A 24757-nucleotide genomic window follows, 5' to 3' on the forward strand; every position below is an offset into this window, starting at 1 on the left:
GCTTCACTGTGCTTATTTCTATGCTCCGGCATCTTCGGCAGTATGATCTGACTTCGAGATATGGTTGTGAGATTTTGGATCCATCACTGATCGTGCACAACTTGAAGCGCAGCAATTCGTAATGGTAGTATCTCTTGCTTTTGCATGTATCCTCTAGGTCTATTTCATCCCATGTACCGAGATTACTATTTCAAAACAGTCCTTCAGCCGAAGATAATGCCAACAAGCAACCGGTTGGACTGCACTCATTCCTGGCCCCAATCCAGGTTCATCCTGCCATTGCTAACCCGGTACTCCAGCAGCTTCGGCAGAACCTCGCGAGGATCCTTCGCCTCGACTAGGATCTTGCCATTGTCTGCACCAATGTACCCCTCCTTGACGGCATTCTGCACCCACGACAACAGCCCGTCCCAGTATCCATTGATGTTCAGCAACACAATTCCCAGATGGTGAATGCCCAGTTGATTCCAGGTCGTCATCTCCATGACTTCCTCAATGGTGCCAAACCCACCCGCCAGCGAAACGAATCCCGAACCGGGACCTCCCTCCATGACCTTCTCAGCCATGAGGCGCTTCCGCGTATGCATGTCCGGCACAATCGTCGTGGTTCCGTACTCGGACTCCCCGAGCAGAGCGGTCTTGTCAAGGGGTTCCTTGATGGTCCGCTCGGCACTCTTCCCGCTGCTCTCGGTGGGCTTCTCTTCCTCCCGCGTATTGTCGTAGCCTGGTTCAACGCGCACGAGCGCCCGGGGAATGACGCCGTGGACGGCTTGCGGGCCGGACAGGGAGACGAGCGTGCGCGCCAACTCGCCCATCAGACCCTTTGTGCCGCCGCCGTAGACGAGATGGACGTTGTTCTTGTGGAATTCGTGGGCTAGGGCGCGCGCTGTCTCCATGTGGATGGGGTCATTGCCTGCGCCTGAGCCGCAACTGTAAAGGATTGCATTGCGTCAATCAGCTTTCATCATGTGAGAGGTGGAGAGCTTGTTGTTTAGGAGCAACGGTATTCATTTGCGATGGATGGCGGGGTGGGGAGGCGTGGCTTACAAGACACAGACGACTGCAGGCTTGTCTTGTTGTGTGGTAGTCATGGTGATTGCTATGGGTTGTCACAGATTGGACAATCTATGCTTTAATGCTATCAAGAAAGAATACGTATTCAGTGTAATATTCGGAAACAATCGTTGGTAGGCGGGCGACGATAAATATATCTTGCGGATAAGCAGGGTACATTCCACAGCCTCAGGATCAGCGGAGCCAAAAAGATCAAAGAACAATAATAATCTTCTTGTTTATTCGGACATGATTTTGAGAATGCAACCATGTCTATGATCATGGGCAACAGCTTGTGCTCCTTTTCTGTACTGCTCTATGAGTCATCTCCGAGCAAATACCTTTACGGGTATGCGATAAGTTGCTGCAGCCTAGCTACCACATTGCTTGATCAGATCCATTTTTGGGTGCAATGATCATCAATATTGCACTGCCATTTGCCTTAGCTTCATCTAAATCTGGTAGCGTAGAGCTATGCCCTTGCTTGATTTACAAATAGTCGTATCAATAGTAAGTCCGAGCTGTTCAGTTATTGGGTATCTTGTCTCTAGAAGTTTAATACAATATGTGGGAGGCCATGTTTCAACCCCCAACTCGACCCTTTTTCTTCTTTAATCTACTCTCATCAGAGCTAGATGGAGTGCCGACCTTCTCAGGCCCCTTGCCTGGTGTATCAACTCTCACCAATGGAGTCCCCATCTTGGTAGGGATCGCATTTGGCGGCTGTTTTGCTGTCGCTGTCCGTTCTACGTCATTGGCCTTGGACATGATAAACGATCCAGGCTCGCCGACCAATGGATTCTCATCCATGTACTCGTCCCCATATCTGAGAAACAGATTGAGCGATTCGGCAAGTGTCCTCGTATCCTGGAATGTAGAAGCAGTGTTCCCCGTCTGCGACCCCACCAGCGGGACTCGGGCCGGATTCTCTGCATCGGGCATGGGCGTATTCTCCTTGCTCTGCTGAGACGGCACGCCAGGTTGACCGGCATCAGTCGGTTTGGGAGCTGGTGGTAGATAGGTATGTCCATGGGCTGGGGTGAAGGTCGGCAGCGTCGATGCGGTTTTCAGTAGACTGGTTAGGGATGTGACAGCAGAGAGCTGATGCGACTCGGTTAGCCATCCCTTCTCAAACGCGAAAGAAATAGAACCATTGTAAACGTACAATGCGGTTACCGACGACACTTGCAACTGAGGGAGCCATGTAGATACAATCCCCCACCACAAAGAATGTCGACAGGACCACCACCTCATCTTCCTGACCAGCGCGCTTTCGCCGCATTTGCTTGCGAATCACCCATACGTTCGAGGGTTCGTGAGCGAATTGAGTATCTGTCTGCGCTGCGGCTTGCAACGGATCGTAAGCGACGACGAACTCCAAGCCTTGCATAGTCCGCAACCGCCCTTCAAAGGCCTCGCGGGTCTCGACGAAATGGCGAAAGGCTTCATTGTAGTTGGCCTGAATAGCGAGGGAGGCGTTATTCGAGGTGGCATCGAAGAAGGGTGATTCTGCAAAATAGAATAGGACTGATCGTTGCTCATCGTGTCAAAAAGTTGGTTCTGAAGTCTGCAAGCTTGCTAAGCCCAGAAAAGCTGCCCTTACTGTTATTCGAATGCAGATATCCTCCCATCATCTGGACGTGCGGGGGAGACCGCCAGAGAATCTCCTCTAACGAAGCATCCTGAGGACCGGCCATTGAGATGCTCCTTAAACTTCCAGAATAGACTAAATTTGTAGCACGCGTAGAGGTCGAGAGCTAGGTCGCAACGATGCTCGATTGTCTTTCCAGGGATCGCGGGTGTAATCGCAGATGTTGACCCAGTTGATAGCTCTCTGCGGAGATAGAAAGTGATGTTTGGGATGTTTGCAGCGCGTTGATGATTGATATCAAAAAGCTGCCGCATTCCATACCGAGTAGAGCCTAAACTACTACAGAATATTGATGGTCATCGGAACTGCAAGGTACATGTGAAGAGACGCCGTTCCTCACTTGAAGAACCAAGTCACAAAAAATGAGAGTATGTATATTTTTGTCTAATGCCATATAGATTTCTTCATGAGGTATCTCGGAGTATCCTAACGCCATGCCGTAAGTCCCACACGCTGAATGTTGAATCGACCTTTATCGTCTAATGCCAATCGCGAATAAAAAGACGCTGCAAATGTTGAAGTATTCGCCTTGGTACCCAAAACATCATCACAAGAAAGAAGAAGCGCTCGCTATGGGTTAAGCGGAGCGAAAATCCCACAGACCGTACGCAACTTGGTTAACATCTCATCCCATTCCCCTTCGGGAGTACTCAGAGTGGTCACAGCTCCTCCGGCGCCAATTCGCCAGAGCTGCTCGTCATCTTGCTCATTTGAGCAGGTGAAAGCTGTGCGGATGAGCACCGAGAAGCTGCCCCCGCCACCGAGGTCCAGGAAGCCCATGATGCCCGAATAGACCCCACGTTTTCGGTCCTCGATTGAGCTTAGGTGCATGCATGAGCGTTCCTTAGGGGCACCGGTCATCGAGCCGGGCGGCAGACATCTTTGCAACGCGGTCAGTCCGTATCCGGACATGTTCGAGGAGGGTAATTGCGGCATATCCCGCGCGGCAAATCCGGGCCGATTTCGATCAACCCTGGCTTTGACATGAGTGATCATTTGATAGACACGTCCGTGATCCTCCACTTCCAGGAGTTTTTCTACGTGAACGCCCCCCGAGCCACAGATACCGTAGAGGTCGTGGCGGATCAGATCCGCGATCATGAGATTCTCCGCCATCTCTTTCGTCGATCCAAGAATTTCCCTGGCCTTCTCCATGGTCATATCTTCGGTTTTCCTCACAGTGCCCTTCATTGGCTTCATTTCCAGCGTAGAGTTTCGATCCCAGTTGAGGAAGCATTCGGGGCTGCTGCTGACAATCTTGACGTGACCTAGTCGCGCAAAACCACTGAAGGCGGCGGGGTTGTACTTCCTCAAACGCTTGTACAGCTTCCAGGGGAAACTGGCGCGGCCGCTCTGGCTAGCTGGAGAGGGTAACTTAATCGACGTTTCGCCAGTGAGACATAGTTCGTAGGATTCACCAGCCTCCAACTCAGCCTGACAAGCCTCGATCTGCCTCTGATAATTCTCCTGGGTTGGGAATTTGATGACGCTCTGCTTGAGGATAAAATCCAAGAACTCTGCCTCGGTGTTGCTGGTGCTGACTTTGCATTGACTCTTGCTACGTGCAAGGTCCTGTAAGAACTGCTCGGTCTGATGAAGCCATCCAGTCGGTAGATCATCGTCAGCCCGTGTTGACTGGACCGTGATTTGACCTGTCTTGTGGTCGACAACGATACTCCTTTCAGTCCACAGCAAACTGGCGTCGGCAGGATCTTCTCCAGTATTTTCGCTGGTCGGATGGATTTTCGCAGCTGTTTTGGGACGTGTAAGACAGGCGAGCCCCATTTCATAGGAAAAGTAACCCAGAAAACCTCCCCAGAACGGCACGGTGAGACTTCCTGAATCAACCTTCTTCATGTCCATCACAAACCTCAGCGTATTCCAGAATTGAGAGACCGACAAGGATCTCTCGATAATGTTCTCTGTGACTGACCGCCCACTTGGAGCACTTTCTGTCCCATGGCGTTCCTGCAGCTTCTCTAGCAGCAGTCTCTGAGTCTCAGCATAGTATTCGAGCCTCCAGCTGGCGAGGCTTGGCACCGAAATTATGCTGTGCCTCCCATTAGACTGAAATAGCACGGTTGGCGAGTCGGGGGCATTCAAGTTCTCGCAGATTACTTCGGCGTTGAGACTCTTCGCTGTGAAGGTACGATATGTGGAACAGGAGGAAGTGCTTGCGCTCCAATCCAACATTGTGGACGCGGCGTCGGGAAGAGTAATACTACCACTGGCGTAGTGGTTAGGGTCGGGAAGAATACCATATCCTCCACGCCCGGTCTTCTTGTTGTAATTTAGGGACATATCCCACCATCTTCTGAGCAACTCAGCGCAAGCTTCCCTGTCAGATTTGCACGATTCAGGGTGAAACTGCACCCCCCAAAAGGGTTTACTTTTGTGGCGCACAGCCATGGGGACCTGGGTCTTTCCGTCCTCTAGGAAGAACCAAGCTAGAAGATCGAGGTCCTTGGAAGCGAATCGATCGGCATGAAGGTTTTGACTATCGGCCTTCCCAGTCAACTGTTCCGGAGCATCCAATTTGGCATAAAGCGAGTGATAAAGCGTCACCTCGACATCTCGCACGTTTTCGAAAATGTCCTTTTTCAAAGTCTTGATTCGATGAACCTGGCCATGTAGTGGATATGGCAGTCGTCCTATAGGAATGCCCTGATAAAGACAGAGACTCTGAAAACCAAGACAGATTCCGAACACAGGTAACATATCCGCGCCGCTCAGGCTCCAAATATCCTGCATGATGCCGACATCTTTGGCAATATTCGGATCACCTGGACCAGGGCCAAGCACGACAGCTTCGAAATGCTGCAGGTAGTCGACCATGTTGCCGTCTGGCCAGTCGGAGTCGATGGTTATCACCGAGACCTGAACCTCCAGAATTTCTTCGAGCATTGCGACAACATTATAGGAGAAGGAATCGTATGCATCAATGTAGAGGACATTTCTTCGAGCAGGTGCATCAACACTCGAGCCAGATGACTGACCAGCACCTGAAGCCGTCTCATCGTCGCCTATAAATGGCGCCATATTGCTGTGGCCCGGAGGCTCCAACGGTACTCACAGAGAAACCCCAAAAGGCGAGTGTGTCAGAGTGCGAGATGAAAGTTGAACGCAATTATCCAACACTGTGATCAACCAAGGGAAAATGAATCAAGAACGTCCAGAGTGTATCTAGTCGACAGCGAGAATTCATCGCCAAACCGCTATCTCCGAGAGTGGCGATAGGTAAACTTTCACACTGTCCTCCTACTTGAGGAGCCAGTTATTGATCAGTTAATCATTTCCATGGGAATATTGAATATACTGGAAATATTTTAGAAGTCCAAAGGAGTTGAAACATAAAAAAAAAGAAAAATCATGAATGAATAGGAGTGACAGTGACTAGTACACAGTAGATAAAAAACCACGCGGAAAGAAAAGGTCCCTGGAAGTGGAGCGGCAATCAACGGAACATTTTGCTCTGCGATCCTTGGGTCTTTCTCCGATAACCTTCTTCCCCCCAACTGTCCGGCATCAATCGACAAAGATGATTGGGAGAGGAAAGGGAGGGAAAATATCTTTGGATGTCAGTGGCAACAATTGTCCTGTGTGGTTGTTCTGTTTGGTGTATTCGACCATATAGACTGCCTGCTACTCCAGGGTCTCACTCAAGCACCAGTGGAAGCCTCTCATACGACGAGGAAAGGAGAGAAGGACTGAGTCATTGTATTATATTCAGTTGTATATACACCGAAATACCATTGATTTATGCAACATGTATAAGTCTATACCGTCAAAGACTCATGGAAAACACTCGTTACACTCGTCAAATCGTTAACGAGCTCATTCACTTGAGCCCGACTTTGGCTGGCTCGCGTTGGCCAGCTTGACCGCGATCTTGGGGAAATATTGCGCCACAAAGCCCTCACTGTAGCAAGTTAGTATCGATTTTCCATATCACCAAGGACAAAGGTCCTCTTACCTGTAGTAACTGTGGGCGGAGCTATGGTCTCCCACCAAGTTATGGGCTAATTCATGACAGAGGATGACCCACCAGTAGACCATCGCTTCAGATCTGTCAGCTGATTGGTTTTGAAGCAGTTCCTTTTCATGTAGCTGCTGGAAGTAGAAGTAGTTGCAGAAAATACTGCCAGCCCGGTTGAATGCTATGGTCTTTCCACCCGGGTCGTAAAAGACACTAAGACTGTCCTTGCGCAGTGAAAAGACGCTAGCACATTCGATCAACAGGGCAGCGAACGAATTGATTCCAGCACTGTTCTTGGACAGGAATGCAGATCGATCAGCTAGGGTCTTCACGAAGAGCACATTGATTCCACAGGGAAGAGTCGCCACGAACTCCAAGTCATGGCTTGGCTTCTCATCGCAGTAGGATTTTGTCTCAGTGATCTGATTCGTTTCCGGCCGGCTATACAAGCTCGACGATCCGTGAGGCCGGCAGGCTTGAATGGCAGAGAGCAACTCCGTTTGCAAACGATGCGGAGGATGCACAGGCGCGGGTTCTTCCGGACGCGATTTCTGAGGGTCGTCTGCAGAATATGGCGGAGGAGGGGTGCCTGTGGGCTCTGGTGTCCCAGCAGGCTGGGGTGGCGACGACTCTCCCCCAAGAGGATTCCAGTTCGACCGGCCACCTTCCAAACCAAATCGTTTGGTTAGGTTGGCAAACAAACCGCGCGGACGCCGCTCCTGGATGGTCTCTGCTGCTTCGGCTTGCACATTGCGACTGAGACCCTTATTAGTGGGCGAGTCGGGAAAGTCGCCCGGCATGAGAGGTTGACTCTTCGCTTCCGTCTCCCGCTCTTGTGCCTGAAGCTGAGCCTGTTCCTTGGCCCAGGCAGCTTCCCTCTCTTGTAGCCGCTGTCGCTCCTCCTCCAATTGTTTCTGACGCCGATCCTCAGCTATCTTGGCCTCTTGCGCCTTTTGCTTCAGAATTCGCTCCACATTATATCCTCGTGCCTTGAGTTCTAGGAGGTCAGTCTTCAGCAACATCTCTAAGGTGAGCGTGGAATGGAGCTTTGGCCGGACGAGAATGAGATGCACAAGAGCTTGACTGATTTCGTATAGGTCGTATTTACCGGGGCAGATCCAAAGAATCCAAGCTCGCGCGTTCTGGGTGATTATAGCACTCCGTTTCTGGGTGTGCGAAACCCGGCGGCCCTTGAGAGACCGCGTGAGCGAGATTGAGTTCACAACCTGCACTTGGAGGTTCTTCTCCAACCATCTGACGTCATGGCGAATTGAATCTGGGGATTGATCGTGAAGAAACAGCCTTGAACGTTCGTTGATCAGCTTGTGCAGTTTAGCTGCTGGACGCTGATCTGGGGCCACGGCTCCCCAGTTGGCGCGCTCCTCCACCAGTCCGCTTAAGGGGAGAGCTCCGAGTGCGGAGTAGAAGTTCTCTAACAATTCCTCTTGCGGTGCAGCCAGTATATGCTCTTTGAAAAGGTTAAAACTTTGAAAATCATCCACCACAACTGCATCTTTCGCAGCTGTCAACGTCCATTCCTTGATGCTCTGATCCTCTACCTCATCGTCATCTGAGCCCAGAAGATCCTCGCTCTTGACCTTTTCCTGAGCCAGAGAGGAGATATCTCGACTCGCCAGAAGAAAAGCGGACCTTTTCATCTCATGAAAGAGTTCCTTGTCCCGTTTCAGAACGGCAAGGTGCTCTGCAAGACTTCTCAGGAGTTTGAGATACTTCTCGGCACTCTGAAAAGAAGCAGAAATTCTGGCCGGTTCTTTGACTAGCATGTACGCAAGTTCGGTCTTTGTTGGCTCTCTCTTAGACCCGACTGCCATGAGGAAGAAGTTGGCCTCTTGACCAAAATCCACAAAGTCAAAGATGTCTCGGTAATCCTCGCCCTCTCCAAGGTAGCATAGCTTTGGGGCGACACGACGAATAACCGAGCCTTGCTCGGCTGTATCCCTTGTTGTGACCGGGACTATTTGTGCATTACCGGTGCGCTCTATATCGCGTGCGCTCAGCTCCGATACTCTCCCAGCGAGATACTTGAACAGCACTCTCGCGTCTCGCTTCGTGGATGGTGGATGACGGATCAGGTGATCAAGGCAACCGGTCATGCCGGCGTGTTGCTTGACCCCTAGTTTCGAAGCATGAGGGTGAAGGTCACGTCGGAGAATCTTGAAACCAAACAGTGTTGCGCCTTCATCGGTGAAACATTTGCCTGGTGTGCTCAGGTCGCGAGCCCCATCAATGGGCAGAAACGGAACGTTGACAGCACCGCAATCGAACGTGGCATAACCGTTTGTATGATACTCGGAAATGTAGTAAGACATAGCTTTCCCGTGCAAAACCCAGTCATCCGCAGCCGCCGCTTTTGCCATAACATCTATCAGCTCAGGCGCCGAGGGGAAACTCCTCAAGCCAAGCATGGTAAGGAATTTCCCTTCAATGCTGCTTGGCTGATATTTCCCAGGCCATTCGAGGATGGGAAGACCTAGGGCTCTAAGGGGATCTGTCGGCTCAAACAACTCGAAGATCTTATAGCGCTTTCCACCTACAGTCTTCGAGTCCCCACTTGCTTCGGCGGTGCAAATGCTTGTATTCTTGAGTCTTTTGATGTCATTCGCCGGGATGTCATCGCGAACAGAAGCAAGATAACGTATGAGATCAACGTAACTCCATTTTCGTTGATTATCGCTCTTGCCATCAGAAGCTTGGGGATTATCAAGGAGCCGCTCGAAAACGACGCCAAGTTCGACAGTCTTACGAACGCCAAGCGCTACGAGGAACTTTTCCTTAACGCTATTGAGACCATGGACAACAGGGAGATCGTCGAACAGCCGTACTGAAGAGAAATATGTCTCCGTAGGTCTTTTCATCCCAAGTTTGGTTGGAATGACTGTTTGTGACTGCAGCAATGTGATAATCGTCTGCTTCGATGACTGGCTCAAGCTGCTATCCCATTGTTTTGACAGCACAGGAAGAACCTGCGCAGAAAATGACGACGTCTGCGTTATATCTTGCTCTAATGGGAGAACATCCCTATTACCGGCATTGATGACAAGCCAGCGAATCCAAGGGACTGTCTGGAGTTCCGTCCACCCGAGCGCTTCTAGTTCCTGCTTCGAGAGAGACTTGGTGTATTTGAAAGGCATAACCGAGGACGGCACGGGCAGCTCAACGGGTGTACGTTGAGGATTCAGAAAACTGTTAATGTCTGCAAAAACAAGTAGCCGAGCAGGATTGCCGTGGCTATCTTCATCGTTTGCCACTGCAACACACAAAAGGCTCTGGATCGAGAAAGAATCCAGTTGGCCTGAAGTAGCTTTCCGACTTAACCAACCAAGGAATTCGATGACCTGGCCGGACCGTAAGGTACTAGCCTCGAGTTCTCGCTTGATATCCGAGACTGTAACTTCAGTGACCAGCCCAAAATCAGTTAGTTTCCTGACGAAATCTTTTGCACCCGACACAAGCTCATCGGGCAGGACCGGGATAGAATCCATGAAGCTCAAGTTTTTGGGAGCAATGCGTGCCTGATGACTTTGTATGATACCACATGTTGATAGCACCTCTATGGAGGCGTTTTTATTACATGTCCAGAAGGCATCTTCGATGGTTTGACCTAATAACGATGACGGCGTCGACTCGCGGAAAACAAACTGATTCGCGGCGTAAATAGCTTCAGGCAAGACTCCGACAATGTCATCTTTTCGAATTTTTGATGACTTGGAAGAGTCGATCTTGGACGTGATTCTGGACTTAATCGATGCCATTTCTGCAGACCAAGCAACTCGACAGACTATTCCCGCCGCTCGTAACATTTCAAGGTTCCATTTGCTGATGTATCTCGTATTGAGGTCAATACTCTCTCTCTCAACCGTTGGAATCACCGAAGGCGCAGATATGTGAGCATTCAATCCTGTTGTCTGGTGGGTGGGAAATCCTATGAAAACCCTTCCAGCCTTAGTAGGTAGAATTGAGGATAAGATGTCTGATCGTGACGCTGACACTCCAGATGCGACGTCCGTGTCATAGGAAGGGGTAAGTATCGCGAGAGTGGTTCGTTTGGGCGGAGGCTTGCGTGTGGCTCGTTCAAGCTCGCTGCTCAGGGAGTGACTGATGGAACACTGGATACTTGCAGTGCTGATATGTAAGAAAACGGATGCTTTCGAGACAGTGGCCAAGTCTCCGGATTCGCTGATGTTGTCCGGCTTCTCGGCCTTTGCAGGCTTCTCCTGTGTGCTCTGACCGGCGAGTCGGGAAAAAAAGGTACGTAAAGAGCCTGTGGTATCTCTCAGTCCGTCCAAGCGAAACACGCTTGCGTTCGGATTCCACTCAACAACACGCATCCAGGCTGCGTCGACTTGAACTACCTCTCGAGTGATACCCGTTACTTTCATAAGGCCTTGGGGCGTCTTGGTTTCAATGTCTTTGGGGATCGTAAGATTGACGCTGGGAGCAGTCTTCTTCACGAGCCGCAGGAGATTCCAGTCGTCAAGCCATAATTCTATGCTCTCAAGACTGACGAACGTAAGACTGCTAGATAAGAATTGACACAGCTGGATCAGAGATGGAATCGGAGAAGTATCGTTGCGATAGTCAAGGACAAATGTTGTTTCGGGATTCGACTCTTCGCTTAGTTGCAAGCGACGTGTAAATAGCGCGTTTCCCTTCCAGTAGAAAGCCATCGCATCTTTGCCTGAAGACACAAATGGTTCCTCACAGTCATCGAAGACACTGTAAAACCCGACTCCGAATGCTCCGATCTTAGTCTCGTCGGGATTTCCATCCGCAATACGTTTTAGTCTTGCCCAATCCTTCTCGCTGAAAGGGAGGCCATTATTCGAGACCAAGAGACGCTTGAGGGTGTGATGGGATATAGTGTGCTTTAACAAGGTAGTCTGATCGGCGCTAGCAGGCAAGGGTACGGTTGTAGAAGGCAGAGTCTCAAACTTGATGGTGACCTTGGTAGCATTGGCGTCAGCTGCATTCTGGATCATCTCTCGTAGAACGGTCCTGTCCACGGCTTATTAGTACTGTTCTCTCAGAGCCAAGAACAAGACGGGCACAGTCACTTACCATTTTCCTGAATATCGTGCCAGAACCTTGGATATCAAGCCCCGTGTGTCAACAGTAACAGCCTCTTCATCGTTACCTGAGCCCATCGTCCGCGCCTTCAGCGCGTTGAAATCGATGTTCTTCGCCATATCGTAAGAATCAAGAGGATCGACGCATGGATTTGCCAAGCCACTTCGAATGAAATGATTCGACTGAAAGCGCATGTAACCAGGAAGCAAGTGTATTGATCTGTCTATACATCAAAGATTTGAGACTCCCAAGATTACGTGGTCGATAAACATGGATACCCTGACAACCGACGAGAATAAGATTGTAACAAGATGCTTCCGGGTACGTGGCCAAGTCTGGAATGAAATACGGTCAGAACAATAAAAGGGCGAACAGAAGATCGATACAAAACCACAGACAAAGAATAATGGCAACAAGCAGAAATAGGTATATATATGAAGCGGTACCTCTTAGTCTGGATGGCGAATGTCCTCCTTATCGGAGACAGCGGAGTTAGCTGACCAAGGTTATCGCTTATCACCACGTGCGGGGAGTTACATAATCCTCATTTTCCCATGGCAGGAACACTACGGCGGACCAGGAATACCAAAAGCGCCATGATTATCGAATCGCTGTGGATCATTATTATTATTACCTTACTACTATCAGTTGTTGGTTGTTGTTGTTGTTGCTTAGCCAAAGAGTGACCAAAAGGTCACTCATTTGTGATCAGGACAGTCGGGCTGGCATTGATTCTCCCTTCTGTCTTTGCGCCGTCCACAAATTTTCAAGATTCTCTTGTCGTATGATTTTCATCAGCTTGGATCTCTCCTTGTGGAAGCAGTCCAGAGCATATCGCCGACTGCCTCCCCTCCCGCCTCCTTTCCGATGACAACATGGTCGTGGATCCCCTATCCCCCATTGCGCCCGCGCGTTTGAGGGCTCTGCTACTTCCCGTCGGGAGGATAAAGCGTTCGAGGTTCCTTAGCTTCGCCGCAAGACTACAGGCGGAAAATGTTGTCCGCCTGGGAGATATCAGTCCAAATGCGCGACCCAATCGAAGTAGGCACTGTCGCTTCTTCCGTGAGGAAGAAAGAACACAACAAGTTTATGGCATTGGGTGCAATGATTGACTGATTCTCCTGTTAGATATGTTTTCTCCACTGGCATTTCCGACTGGAATGATAATATATGACCTTACTTTTTCCGTCCCTCCCATATCGCATCTAGAGTTGTTCCCATTCGAGATCTTCCGAGAACCATTGGTCGTTATTGCCATAGCAGATGGAGCCGAGCTACCTGGAGAATATCAGGAGTGTGAAAGAGATTCAGTCACAAAGTCTGGCGATCGAATGCAACCCGGGCTAGACGAGTTGTTGGACGGACTTCGCTTGATCAAGGAGAAAAACACACGGGCTCTGGTTCACCAGCTCATGATTTTTGACCGTGAGGGAGTGAGCAAGCTTTCGAATGGTCCTGATGGTATCATGTGGGTTCCACGACCTGAAGCGTCCAAGGCGACCACGATGAAGACTGCATTGTGTGATATCACGTCGGTACTGCTTTCTGAGCTTGACGAGTTCGCGAAGACGATCCAGAGCATTCCATTTATTGAATCTCCCAAGGCCTCATCTTGGGGGCCTCACCGTGGCCCAGACTTGCGCGCAAGGCCTGCCGACAGGCTGGTTCACCGGATGACCCTGCCTGCGCATCTCCCATCCCACCCCAACGATGCACCAGAGACTCCTTTAGCTTCCAACAAGAGCTCGCCTGGTCCAAGCGAGCATGAGACACCAACAACCTTTGATGAAATTACACGGTCTATCCAGTTGGCTAATCGCGCAAGTACCATTGGTAAACCCAACTCCCTGCCAACGTCGAAAGAGCATAGCCGTGATCGGATGTCAGTGAGCGGAATGAGTGCTACTGATCGCACGAAAAACCGGATCAAAGGTCGTACGGGAGTTGTGATTGGGTCACTCTTTCTTCAGACGGGAAGATGGCCAGACGCTTTGAAAGAGTTGGTAGAAGCTGCGACAAATGCCAGGGCAAGCAGTGATTATGTTTGGCATGCCAAGGCTCTGGAGTCCATCCTTCTTTGTCTTCTCATGTTCGGATGGGCGGGCATGGATTTCCAGGTGCGTTCTATACCCTATTGCGCGACTTTTTGACTGCATCCATTCCACTGATCCCTGTGCGTTAGATACCTCCGATCTGCTACCCGGTCGCCGATAAATCCTCCAAAGCAATCCAAAGCAGTGCTCTCGAAGTGGGGCAGTCTACACCTGGGAATCGTATTATCTCCCTTCAAAATCTTGCTAATCTCTTACCCGACCTTGCGAACAATATCCTTCATCTCTACAATCGTGCCTCCAACATCACAGATGAGCCGGTGCCCCAACTTGTCTTTTCGGAGACTGTGATCCGGCTCTCAAGATTGCTGGTAGCCGCGCGAATACGCGATGGCGCTCTGGACGACAATGCTTTGAAGCACATCGTAATGAACGAGCCTTTGGTGCCACTGCATCGGCCAGAGCGTCCTCGTGGCTTGATCATCCTCCGTCGGTCAGAGATTGCGAATTTCCTGTTCCGTGCTTTGCCACTTTCGCCTAGCTCAGATCTGCCTGCAACAGATACTATACCAATTATCGTTGGAGTTGTGTCTGTATTGAATGTGCTTGATCTACCGCGAAAGAAAGCATTCATTTTGCGAGAATTCCTTTCAATAATAGTTCCAACTCTCGTTCAGGCCCGCAAAATTGGTGCAGCAGAAGTTGGTATTCATCCCGCCGCTGGGTTGGCGTCGCTCAGTGATACAGCATTTGATATCAACGCTCTTGATGTTGGATCAGGTAATATGGAGAGTAGTATGCGTGCTCTTTTGGGCCTCATAGGGGAAATATATGGTGTTCAACCATCCTCATTCTATGAGTGGGAGAAGAAACGTTCTTCGACTGCGAGTGGGACGGAACCATTTCCTGAGTATGACTCTATCACTGCCATTATTGAGCGATCATTTCGCCATGTGGCTCTGGACAGATATGGTGACTTGAACTTGAAAATAGACGCTCTCAAAGCGTGTATCAACTGCTGCGAGGCCCTGCCTGATTTTACTGGTGTTCTCCGGTTCACAGTTGAACTGCTTCAAACCATTCGGGGAGACCTGATGCTTGCTGAAAATTATTATCAGCCTCCGTTTCTGCCGCAAGACGAGCAGGTTCGCTTATTGAACAATATTAAGCGAACAGTCGGCGCTGCTCACAAGCTTGGCGCTTCGGATCTAGAAGCAGAATACTGGGATGACTTCCTCGTGCGTGACGTACGGCTCCTTGCTCTGCCTGACCCTAAGAGACCTGTTCGTCGTTCCAGGTCACATCTTGACGCGGTCACGGTCAACAGCGACAAGCCTTCAAAAGACCCATTCTTATATAACCCATTTTCTAAAACAAACAGTAAAATCTCCGAGTCGCTCATGATCGCTGGTGAGCATGCAGCATTCACGGTTACTCTTCAGAACCCCTATGAGTTTGAAATCGAGATTGAACGGATTCGTCTCCATGGTGAAGGTGTGCCATTAGATGCTGTTGCAGAATGGATAATACTTCCACCACTTTGTTTACAAGAAGTGACTGTTATCGGAAGTGCCCCTACAGAAGGGACAGTTAATGTCACCGGCTGTATTGTCAAAGTTCGACATTGCAGGGAACGCAAATTCCCGATATTCAAGGAATTCTGGAAACCAGAGATTGAGAGGAAGTTCAAGCGAACAGGTCTAGCTGCTAAAATACCTTTGACAGATCGGCCACTGTCTTGGAGCTCAACGACTTCGAAAGATGGAAAACAGCAGCCGAAGAAAGGCCCTGAGACAAGTTCCTGTGAAGTCAAAGTCATTGGCCGACAACCGTCCCTTGTGATTGAATCGATGTCATTGTCGCAATCTGCGATGATGGTGCTGGAGGGAGAAACCCAGTCCTTCAACATCACGCTGCGCAACACGTCAAGATGCCCCCTTGACTTCATAACTTTCACATTTCATGACTCTACCACGAGACATATTCAATCAGCGCTGACAAACAAAGACCTGTTGCCGGTAGAAGTGTATGAGCTGGAGCTGCAGTTATCTATGAAACCAGCCTTGCGGTGGCGCCGACAGGATTCTTCACCGGACGACCTTGTTATTGCTGCGGGACAGAGTGCGACGTTTTCTGTCGACATCGTTGGCAAACCCGGCTTGCAAGATACGACTGTGCAGATTGATTATTCTCATATTGGGCTATCCAACGGCCAATTACCGGAGGTGTTCTACACGCGGCAGTTGTTCATACCGCTTACCGTTACGGTGAATGCTAGCATCGAAGTGGCCCGTTGCGACATCCTACCTTTTACCGGTGACTTTGCGTGGTGGAACAGCCAAGGTTTGGAGCTGGACTCTGTCCGGAACAGCACCACTGACAGCGACCCATTTGCCCCAGTGCTATCTCAACTGGGGCGAGGAGCATACGGGCACGACCACTGCATCTTGCTACTTGATCTGCGGAATGCCTGGCCGAATCCTTTGTCGGTTTCTTTACAAGTGAGCGAGCAGCCAATAGGAGAGGTTTCGGCGGAGGAGCTCGCTCTCAAGGTTGGACAGTACACCATCTCCGGAGACCTTCAGCCGGGTCAGATTTCGCGCTTCGTTCTTGTCCTCCCTCGTGTCTACGTGGACAATCCGCATGCTTCGATACCGGTTCTGAATACTGGAATCAAGAGGCAGTTCGTCGTGAGTGCAAACAAGCTCACCTTCGAGGCAGAAGCAGCGTCACGGGAGGCTTTCTGGTTCCGGGAGGAGCTGCTCAAAAGGGTTTCTGGGGTTTGGAAAGAAAGCACCACGACTTTTGGCCACAAGGGAGTTATTGACCTAAGAGGCATGCGAATGAACGCGCGGATGGTTGACGCTTTTCGACTCGAAGCCATCGATATCAGCTTTTCCCTGAGCCCCTCCTTTCCGAAACAGGAGGCATCCTCCGGTGAAAAAAACAATGATGTGATGCGGATTGGACGCTCAAAGTATAAGGTACAGACTGACGAGATGCTCGATCTCACCGTTACCGTCCGGAACCGCTCCTCGAAGCCAATCCATCCGCTTCTCCGGCTCCAACCTAGTCTTCGCCACCAACCTAGTAACGTTGCTCTTGATCTTTCGAGGAGGCTGGCCTGGACCGGCATGCTGCAGCAAGTGCTGCCTATTTTGCGCAGTGGAGAAAGCACTAGTGTCACCATTGGAGTCACTATCTTCTGCCACGGAGAGTATGAAGTTGGCGCAAGTATTGAAGAAGTGCGAAGCCTGAGATCGACGCCTGGCTTCGAAAAAGATCCTAAGTCAGCTGATGATGCGCCCGCACTACACGATGATGAGGTCATCAGAGACACATTTGGATTAGACGTTATTCGAAGAAGACGAATCTGGCATGCCAAAGAGACATGTGTCATGCATGCTTGCGATTAACAGTGTCATCCTCCTCTCACTGTAAAGATTCGCGGCCCTGGGACGACCTGGTTTGACGACAGCCATGAACATGTGTATGATTACTCCTCAACTTCGCAATTTTGAATTGTATGATTGAAAAGTCGCGTCAGCTGCTTCAGCGTTCTAGTTGAGGTCTACTATGGATTGGTCTCTCTGACCTGTGTATATATAATCTGGTGGTTGCTTCTTTTATTGCACGGGGACAGGATCGAAAACCTGTGCTATGAACGATGTATATGGTTACTTTGTTCTATAAGCATAGAGTCCACATTGTACATGCGGCAATCTGGAAATGAATATATACATATAATCATATAGTCCATGTATTCCGTGCGAATCGTAAAACTCTCCTGAGATCAGAATCCATAACGCCAGCACGCCTTACAATGGAAGGAATGCAACATGCATTTGTATATATGACGGATCTCAGAAGTTCCCAAGCGGCAAAGTGCTTGGCAGGGACCAAGGGGATCATAATAGACCCTCCAGGAGAGCCCTTCAGGAAAGGGGGAGTGAAGAGCCTTACAATGGCTAGAGGGACTCACAGCCGCTCAATCAGAATCCTCACGATGGAGCTGGATTCGCGTCCTGCCTTATCCTTGTCTAAGGTGGAGCGGAAGAACCAACGCTCCAAATAAAATATGTGACAGCCGCAAAGGACAAAAGCCATGCTCGATCAGGTGGCCATTTCACAATCCTGTTTGTCCCTGCTCTCCGTTGATGGCTTGTCTTTCCCAGTAGAGGAGCCCGGTTGATCGCCCACCGGGAAGCTGAGATACTTCCAGTCTTCGATCTCCTCGATGATGCATTTGAGTCTGTCGCGGATGCTCTCGACCGCGTAGGTTCCCAGGATCAATCTCAGAGGAGGATAGGAGCAATGGCCCAGCTGCCAAACTAGATGGGCCGCCTTGACGGCACTGGCGGGCTGCTTATCAGCCAGCCACATCAGCATGCGCTTGGCATGCGCCGCCGGTGCCGTGGGGGTATTATATGGCTCGCTGGGCTGCTTGACAAAGAAGTGGCCGTACAGCGGCAGCGGCGATGTGAGGTTGTGCTCGTTATTGGCCATGGCAGCGGTGTCCGAGACCAGGTCCCCCACGTCGTCGCGGCGCATATGGCCCGGTTCCACGAGAGTACCCTTGATATTGAAACTGTCCACCTCGTAGAGCATGCTCTCCATCAGCCCCTCCACCGCGTACTTCGAGGCGCAGTACGGCCCTAACCCGGGCACCCCCAATGCGCCCGACGTCGAGCTGAAGATCAGATACCGGCCGGACCGACGTTCGCGGAAATGCGGCAGCGACAGCTGGATCATGTTCAGGGTTCCGGTGAAATTCGTCTCAAACTGGTCGCGGATCTCGTACTCGTCCTGGTCCTCGCATGCGCCGATCACGCCGTACCCGGCGCAGTTGGCGACAATGTCGATGCGGCCGAAGCGCTCGATGGTCCGGTCGATGACCCTTTTGACCGTTTCGCGCGCGCGCACATCGCATAGGAGCCCGAGACAATTCTCATGTTCCTCTTCCAGCTTCTTCATCGATTCGGGGCTGTTCTCGAACGTGCGTCCGACCGCTGCCACGAGGTCATTGCGACATAGGGCGGTTTTGACAAGCGAACGGCCCATATGGCCTGTGGCACCGAAGATCTACCGTTCCAGCACATCAGTCAGTTGGGGAAAATGCCAGTATAACAGGAATAGTCGTAGAGATCTCATTTCTTGTACCAGCCATACGAGTTGCCTAGGCGGGTTTTGCGGCCCTGGGGGATCGGTTGTAGAGGGGAGCTGGAGTTTCGGTTCTCGGGCCGCGGATGCAGAAGGCGACAAGGCATTAATGGGCTTGGGTGGAGAAGCATGGATATCCATCGAGGAGTAATATTGATGCTCCGGGATGTAGGAGCCAGGCGACTGTGTCAACGACATGGCTGCCAGGTGCTGATTGCAGTTGGGAGTGGTGACAGTAGTGATGACAGTAGTGATGACAGAGGTTGATGGGATCTCCACATTAGGAAAATCCGGGGTTGACACAACTACGCACACGATACAGGCATAACGGCCATGCTTAGCAGGCTGACTTATTTTCCCAGCGAGTAAAGGAATTTGACTGTTACTTCTTAATGCCTCTCGTTCTATTCATGAACTGGTGAAATTACTGGCATCGTCAGGGATATAATAACTAATTACTTTAGCAGAGTAATGCCGCCATTAATCAACCGCCAGCGCCCAACGACGAACTGTAAAACAGAGACAACGCAATCGGCATCTATCGTCCGATCTCTCTTCGAAGCCGTCCAGCGGCTGTGGAAGGGCCAGGCTCAGGCCACCCACTCACAGCATCATCAACTTCTTCCAAGAAGGAAGTACTGTTGTGGATGGACGTTCCTCCCAATACCACACGCACTCCAGGTGAGCTGGCGTTGACTTGGGCCACCATCTTGGCCTCTTCGTAGGTTGCGCCACCGACCATAAAGATGATGATGTCCTGTGGCTTCTCCCGAATGTGGCCACTGCCTTCGAGGAAGGGGTACTGTAACTCTTTCAATTTGCCTTTGATCAGATTTTGTAGGGTCACTTCGAGTCGCGGTGAGTGTTGTGTATATACATTCTCGACACCTTTGAGCCCCTTGAAGCGGTCCCGAGCGCCCGAGAATAACGAAGCTGATTCGAAGAGGTCCGAGAAGCCGCCCGCAACAGGGGGCGCCTGGAGAGAATGATGATAGGCAAGAAGCTTGGGTATGATATTGACTTTGTAGGAGGGAACATCCCCTGCTGTGACCAAGAGGTCAAGCAAAACCGGAAGGGCATTGGAAGGCTGCTTTTCGTATCGGAGGGCATACAGGGCTACCAAGCGGATCTTGTTCTCCGCCGGTACCGTGGGTAGTTGAATGATTCTCTGCAGTGTCTACAAAGCAATCCAATGAGTATTGACTGTGCTAAATCTCCAAAGTTTCGCGTCGCGACATACCTTGAGGTCATTCGTGTGGTTGTCATTGCAGGCCAAACTCTGCTCCAACTCACTGACGTCCAGTAGGTTATCCTCACCAACTCGCCGGCTGAGCTCGCCGACCAGGGTGACGTGCTTGCTCACATTACCCGAGAGTTTGCGAAACTCGGGGTAATCTTCCACGAAGCGCTTCATGTCTGCAATGGACTCGATGTTCATGGTGTTCTGAGTCTTCACCTGATACTGCTCGACATACTCCTTGATGTTCTGACCCAGGTCGCCAAAATTCTGATACATGTTCTTCTTAAAGAACGGATCTTGATCCTGCGAAAGGACGATCTCCCGAAGCTCGGGTCGAATGTCAGGCACATCACGCAGGCCTACTCTTCCGTTGTTGATTCCCAGTAATTCGTGAACCATCGCCTGGTATGTCCACTGGGTCAACAAAGGCGTGATGGGGTCATCCCTCCGGTCTAGAATAAGCAGAATAGGAGGCGTGTCGGTCTTCCTGAAATTGAACAACTGCTCCTCCTGAGTCACCTGGTACCGGACCTCTGTAGCTAATTTCTTAGCCAACAAGCTGTTCTTCTCGTAGCGGATCAGGGGGTTTTTCTTGAGAGCCAGCAACATGGCAATCACGCCTTCCGTCGCTCTTTGCAAAGCGTCTGCATTCCACAGGTCCGGCGAGTGGCTCCACAATCGCTGGTAAGGAAACCCGAGGTTCAGGGAGCACAGGTCCGGATTGATGACAAGGAAGTCGGCAAAGTGCTCCTGAACCACGCGCACCACTTCATGCCCATCTGCTTCCGCCAGTCGCTCCAAGGAAGACTTGCGAATGATATTGCTAAGATAAATATGATACTCTCCGTACTTGGGGTCACGAAGCTCGTCGATGAGGAATTGGATGGAAGTCGGGGACGGGCGCACGAAGCACAGACAACGCAGATGTCGCATCTTCTCCCGGGCGGCATTGTCCAAGCGATCGATCAGGTATACTTCATGACTCAGAAGGGCTGATTGTGTGATAGCCGTCGATACAATGGGCATCTGTGCATCGTAAGAGTCAGCCTCCAGATTGAAGTTTCACCGCACTCGGCAGTAGAACGCAGATCCCACTGTCTCACTGTCGAGAAGCAAGATCTTCATCTTGGTCGACGATGAAGATCCCGTAGCCGATGCTGCATCCCCCGTTGTGACCATCTTGGAGATGTACCCGGAAACTGCAGCAACGACGTCCATGATTGTGGTGATGATGCAGCCCAAGAGGGCGCGTTGGCTAGGTGGGGGGGTAATGAGATGTTGGATACAGCAGATCAAGCAAGGTAGAAATGCCGATAGATGAATCAATAATTATCCAGTAAAAGTACCCCTGATATTGTAGCAGTAGAGTGAGCTGAGCTGGATGCGTCATCACACGCGTTGATCATGAGCAGAGAAGACAAGGACAGTGATGGTCGAGAGCCAAGCATTAGCCAGGTGAAGCTCTCCACTCGTGATGATTTCATGCCATGTGCTTCTCTCTTCCTGTATCAATAGGTGCACACATCCTTTTCGCATCCATGTCGCCCTAGATTGGTCCTCCCCCTAGATACGGATCTTCTCCGTCCTTCTCTATCTTTTAAAGACCTTGACCTGGAAGTGCAACTCCAATAATGTTGCCTTACATCGATACCAGTATGTGGAAATGCCCCCACCGCCAGATCTCAACAATTCGCATTGCAATCGAAATACCTCAAAGAAAGCAGAAACTGATGACGAGTCATGTACAGTATTCGGCTATCCTGCAAGGCTCACAGGAGCTTCAGTGGACGAGCGTAAGATATCTCCCCAACTTCATCATAGCTCTGTTAACGGTTGTTTTTTTTTTTTTTACCTCGGAACTACAGTCAAGCTTATTGCATCATTCCTGCTCTCCTACCCTTTGGCCGGTCTGCTTAAGAGAATCCCCGACGCTCAACCCTGGAAGAAAAATGTCTTCATTATTGTCGTTTCCTTGTTCTATCTGGTCGGTTTATTCGATTTGTGGGATGGTCTGCGCACTGTGCTCTACAGCGCTGCTGGCACGTACGCCATCGCGTACTACATAGACGGCTCGCTGATGCCATGGATTGGCTTTATATTTTTGATGGGCCATATGTCCATCAGCCACATTTACCGGCAGATTCTTGACGATCCCCAAGTGATTGATATCACCGGCGCACAGATGGTGCTCGTCATGAAACTTTCCTCCTTCTGCTGGAACGTTCACGATGGCCGTTTACCGCAAGACAAGCTGTCAGACCCGCAAAAGTACGCTGCTATCGCACACTTCCCCAGCATCCTAGACTACGCGGGATATGTCCTATTCTTTCCATCCTTATTTGGGGGTCCGTCTTTCGAATATGTGGACTATCGGCGGTGGCTTGATACGACTCTTTTCGAAGTGCCCCCAGGAACCGATCCGTCCAAGGTGCCTCCAACCCGGAAGAAGCGCAAAATTCCCCGCAGCGGTACGCCTGCCACCAAGAAGGCTTTGATGGGTCTGGGATGGATCTTTGTATTCTTGCAATTGGGCTCTCTATACAATAAGGAGACGGTGCTTGGAGAATCCTTCATGAGCTATTCTTTCCTTCGACGAGTTTGGATTCTTCATATGCTCGGATTCACCACACGAACGAAATATTACGGTGTATGGTCTCTTACCGAAGGTGCCTGCGTTCTGTCTGGACTCGGATACAATGGCTTTGATCCCAAGTCCGGCAAGGTCTTCTGGAACCGCTTGGAGAACATTGACCCCTGGAGTCTTGAGACGGCCCAAAACTCATATGGATACTTGGGGAGCTGGAACAAGAACACGAACCACTGGCTTCGCAACTATGTTTACCTGCGTGTGACGCCCAAGGGAAAGAAGCCGGGTTTCCGAGCCAGCATTGCCACCTTCACCACCAGCGCTTTTTGGCACGGGTTCTACCCTGGCTACTACATGACCTTTATCCTGGGGTCTTTCGTCCAAACAGGAGCCAAAAGTAAGTATACAGCCGGTGCTTTCCTCTCATTCTCTGGAGGTTTCCGCTCATCTCATTGCAGACTTTCGGCGTCATATCCGTCCGTTCTTCTTCACTCCTGATGGCGCTAAGCCTCTGCCTTCCAAACGCTATTATGATATCTTCAGTTGGCTTGTTACCCAGCTCACCATGAGCTTCGTGGTGATGCCGTTCATCTTCCTTTCGTTCAGCGCATCCATTCAGGTCTGGCGGAGCGTGTATTTCTACGGCGTTATTGGAAACATCCTATCCATCATCTTCTTCGCGAGCCCCGCAAAGGGCTATCTCATCCGAAGCTTGAAGAAGCGCAACAAGCCCTATATTCCGCGGACTGTTAGCATGGAAAGTATCCAGCAACCGACCCTGGGTCTGCCGAATGACCCAGCTCGAGAAATCGACGATGCGGTCCAGGAAATCAAGGCCGAGCTCGAGGCGCGAAGAAGACGTGGCAGTGTGGTCAAGATGCCAACCGGCGAGGAACTGAAGGCCGCTGTGGAAGACAAGCTTGGTCGGAAGATCTCCTGATGACTCTTCGCGTTGGTTAGAAGTATGCGGCACGGCAGCCGCAGCTCTCGACTAGAGATTTCCTGGCTCCATATCATCCCGTGGCGGGACCTTTAGTCGATCACTATCACCGTTCGGTTTAACTCGTCTTGGACGACGAAACGATTAGATTCACACGTGAGTATACCTGTATGTACTAGACTTTACTACTTTTCTTAGCCCAGCAGCTCTCTCTTTGCTTGTTGCTGTGCGCTTGCTTTGCTTTTCCTCACTTTCTGGTTATCCTATAATGGGGGTTTATTTTTATGAGCCGAGGTGCGAGAGAGGATTGGATATCATATAGCCTGACGTCGTTAAATGATAATTATTTCACAGATTTCAAGCTCTTAGCATTGCGCGTGCAAGCCAGATCATGTTGCTACAGATTTCGTCCTCATAGTAACTTGAGCCGAGGTTCATCTGAAGTGTGTCTTCATTGGGCATGGTCCTAAAAGGTGGATCTAGGTCAGGCTCCAGGATGCAAAGCTATGTACATGAGTACGGTACATGAATCTCAAAAAAATAAGGTGCAATGATATATAGGTCCAAAGAAATGGCATATATCCGTAATCGGTTCGTAAACCCTAATTATTCCATCGCCTGGTGCGCTAAAGCTGGACCACTGATTCGCAGTGGGCGCATCGAAACACCGTCACCGAGCGGCAAATTAGGCATGATCAGAAAGAAAGTGAAATGCAAGAAGTCTAAACAAAACATTATATGCATCGTGTCGTGTCGTACAATCGTATCAAGTTGAGTTTTCGGTTTCGGATGAAGGCGAACCAAGCAGACCAGTACCGGGAGCAGAAGATGAAGGAGGTCAAAAGGATATGGTGGGATGAAGAGAGTCAACTCCCGAGTACCGAATGATAAAATGGTCATCGATCCAATCGACAAGGTGAAGAATATCAGGCGTAGCCTGGGGAAATGATAGGCCGACCGCCGGGGTGAGGGGATACAGGACAGGCCGAATTTGAAGCGCATAGAGCAGTT

General features: G+C 50.4%; 7 protein-coding genes across 7 annotated transcripts; 2 read left to right on the plus strand and 5 right to left on the minus strand.

Annotated features, from left to right (window-relative positions):
* Positions 1 to 245: 245 nt before the first annotated feature.
* On the minus strand, positions 246 to 1091 carry CDV56_104298 (LOG family protein; the record flags this gene model as incomplete). Its single annotated transcript, XM_026757917.1, has 2 exons — positions 246 to 930; positions 1048 to 1091. 2 exons carry the CDS (start codon positions 1089 to 1091, stop codon positions 246 to 248), a joined length of 729 nt encoding a protein of 242 aa, XP_026613100.1.
* Positions 1092 to 1635: 544 nt separating this feature from the next.
* On the minus strand, positions 1636 to 2750 carry med6 (mediator complex subunit MED6; the record flags this gene model as incomplete). Its single annotated transcript, XM_026758068.1, has 3 exons — positions 1636 to 2154; positions 2219 to 2580; positions 2657 to 2750. The coding sequence occupies 3 exons, from the start codon at positions 2748 to 2750 to the stop codon at positions 1636 to 1638; spliced, it is 975 nt and encodes a 324-aa protein (XP_026613101.1).
* A 524-nt stretch (positions 2751 to 3274) lies between these two features.
* pabA (aminodeoxychorismate synthase pabA) lies at positions 3275 to 5743 on the minus strand (the record flags this gene model as incomplete). Its single annotated transcript, XM_026758213.1, has 1 exon — positions 3275 to 5743. The coding sequence occupies one exon, from the start codon at positions 5741 to 5743 to the stop codon at positions 3275 to 3277; it is 2469 nt and encodes an 822-aa protein (XP_026613102.1).
* A 795-nt stretch (positions 5744 to 6538) lies between these two features.
* On the minus strand, positions 6539 to 11887 carry CDV56_104871 (histidine kinase-like ATPase domain-containing protein; the record flags this gene model as incomplete). The annotated part of the gene is made up of 3 exons (XM_026758490.1): positions 6539 to 6623; positions 6678 to 11696; positions 11760 to 11887. 3 exons carry the CDS (start codon positions 11885 to 11887, stop codon positions 6539 to 6541), a joined length of 5232 nt encoding a protein of 1743 aa, XP_026613103.1.
* A 756-nt stretch (positions 11888 to 12643) lies between these two features.
* CDV56_105352 (TRAPPII-specific subunit TRS120) lies at positions 12644 to 17235 on the plus strand (the record flags this gene model as incomplete). The annotated part of the gene is made up of 3 exons (XM_026758971.1): positions 12644 to 12809; positions 12897 to 13885; positions 13951 to 17235. The coding sequence occupies 3 exons, from the start codon at positions 12644 to 12646 to the stop codon at positions 17233 to 17235; spliced, it is 4440 nt and encodes a 1479-aa protein (XP_026613104.1).
* A 697-nt stretch (positions 17236 to 17932) lies between these two features.
* Positions 17933 to 21437, minus strand: CDV56_105755 (uncharacterized protein; the record flags this gene model as incomplete). The annotated part of the gene is made up of 5 exons (XM_026759374.1): positions 17933 to 18901; positions 18989 to 19284; positions 19583 to 20156; positions 20220 to 21245; positions 21315 to 21437. The coding sequence occupies 5 exons, from the start codon at positions 21435 to 21437 to the stop codon at positions 17933 to 17935; spliced, it is 2988 nt and encodes a 995-aa protein (XP_026613105.1).
* Positions 21438 to 21850: 413 nt separating this feature from the next.
* Positions 21851 to 23746, plus strand: CDV56_106031 (lysophospholipid acyltransferase; the record flags this gene model as incomplete). Its single annotated transcript, XM_026759650.1, has 3 exons — positions 21851 to 22012; positions 22090 to 23203; positions 23265 to 23746. The coding sequence occupies 3 exons, from the start codon at positions 21851 to 21853 to the stop codon at positions 23744 to 23746; spliced, it is 1758 nt and encodes a 585-aa protein (XP_026613106.1).
* Positions 23747 to 24757: the final 1011 nt, after the last annotated feature.

The sequence above is a fragment of the Aspergillus thermomutatus genome (genome assembly GCF_002237265.1).
Source record: "Aspergillus thermomutatus strain HMR AF 39 chromosome Unknown NODE_141, whole genome shotgun sequence".
NCBI classification, from domain to species: Eukaryota; Fungi; Ascomycota; class Eurotiomycetes; order Eurotiales; family Aspergillaceae; genus Aspergillus; species Aspergillus thermomutatus.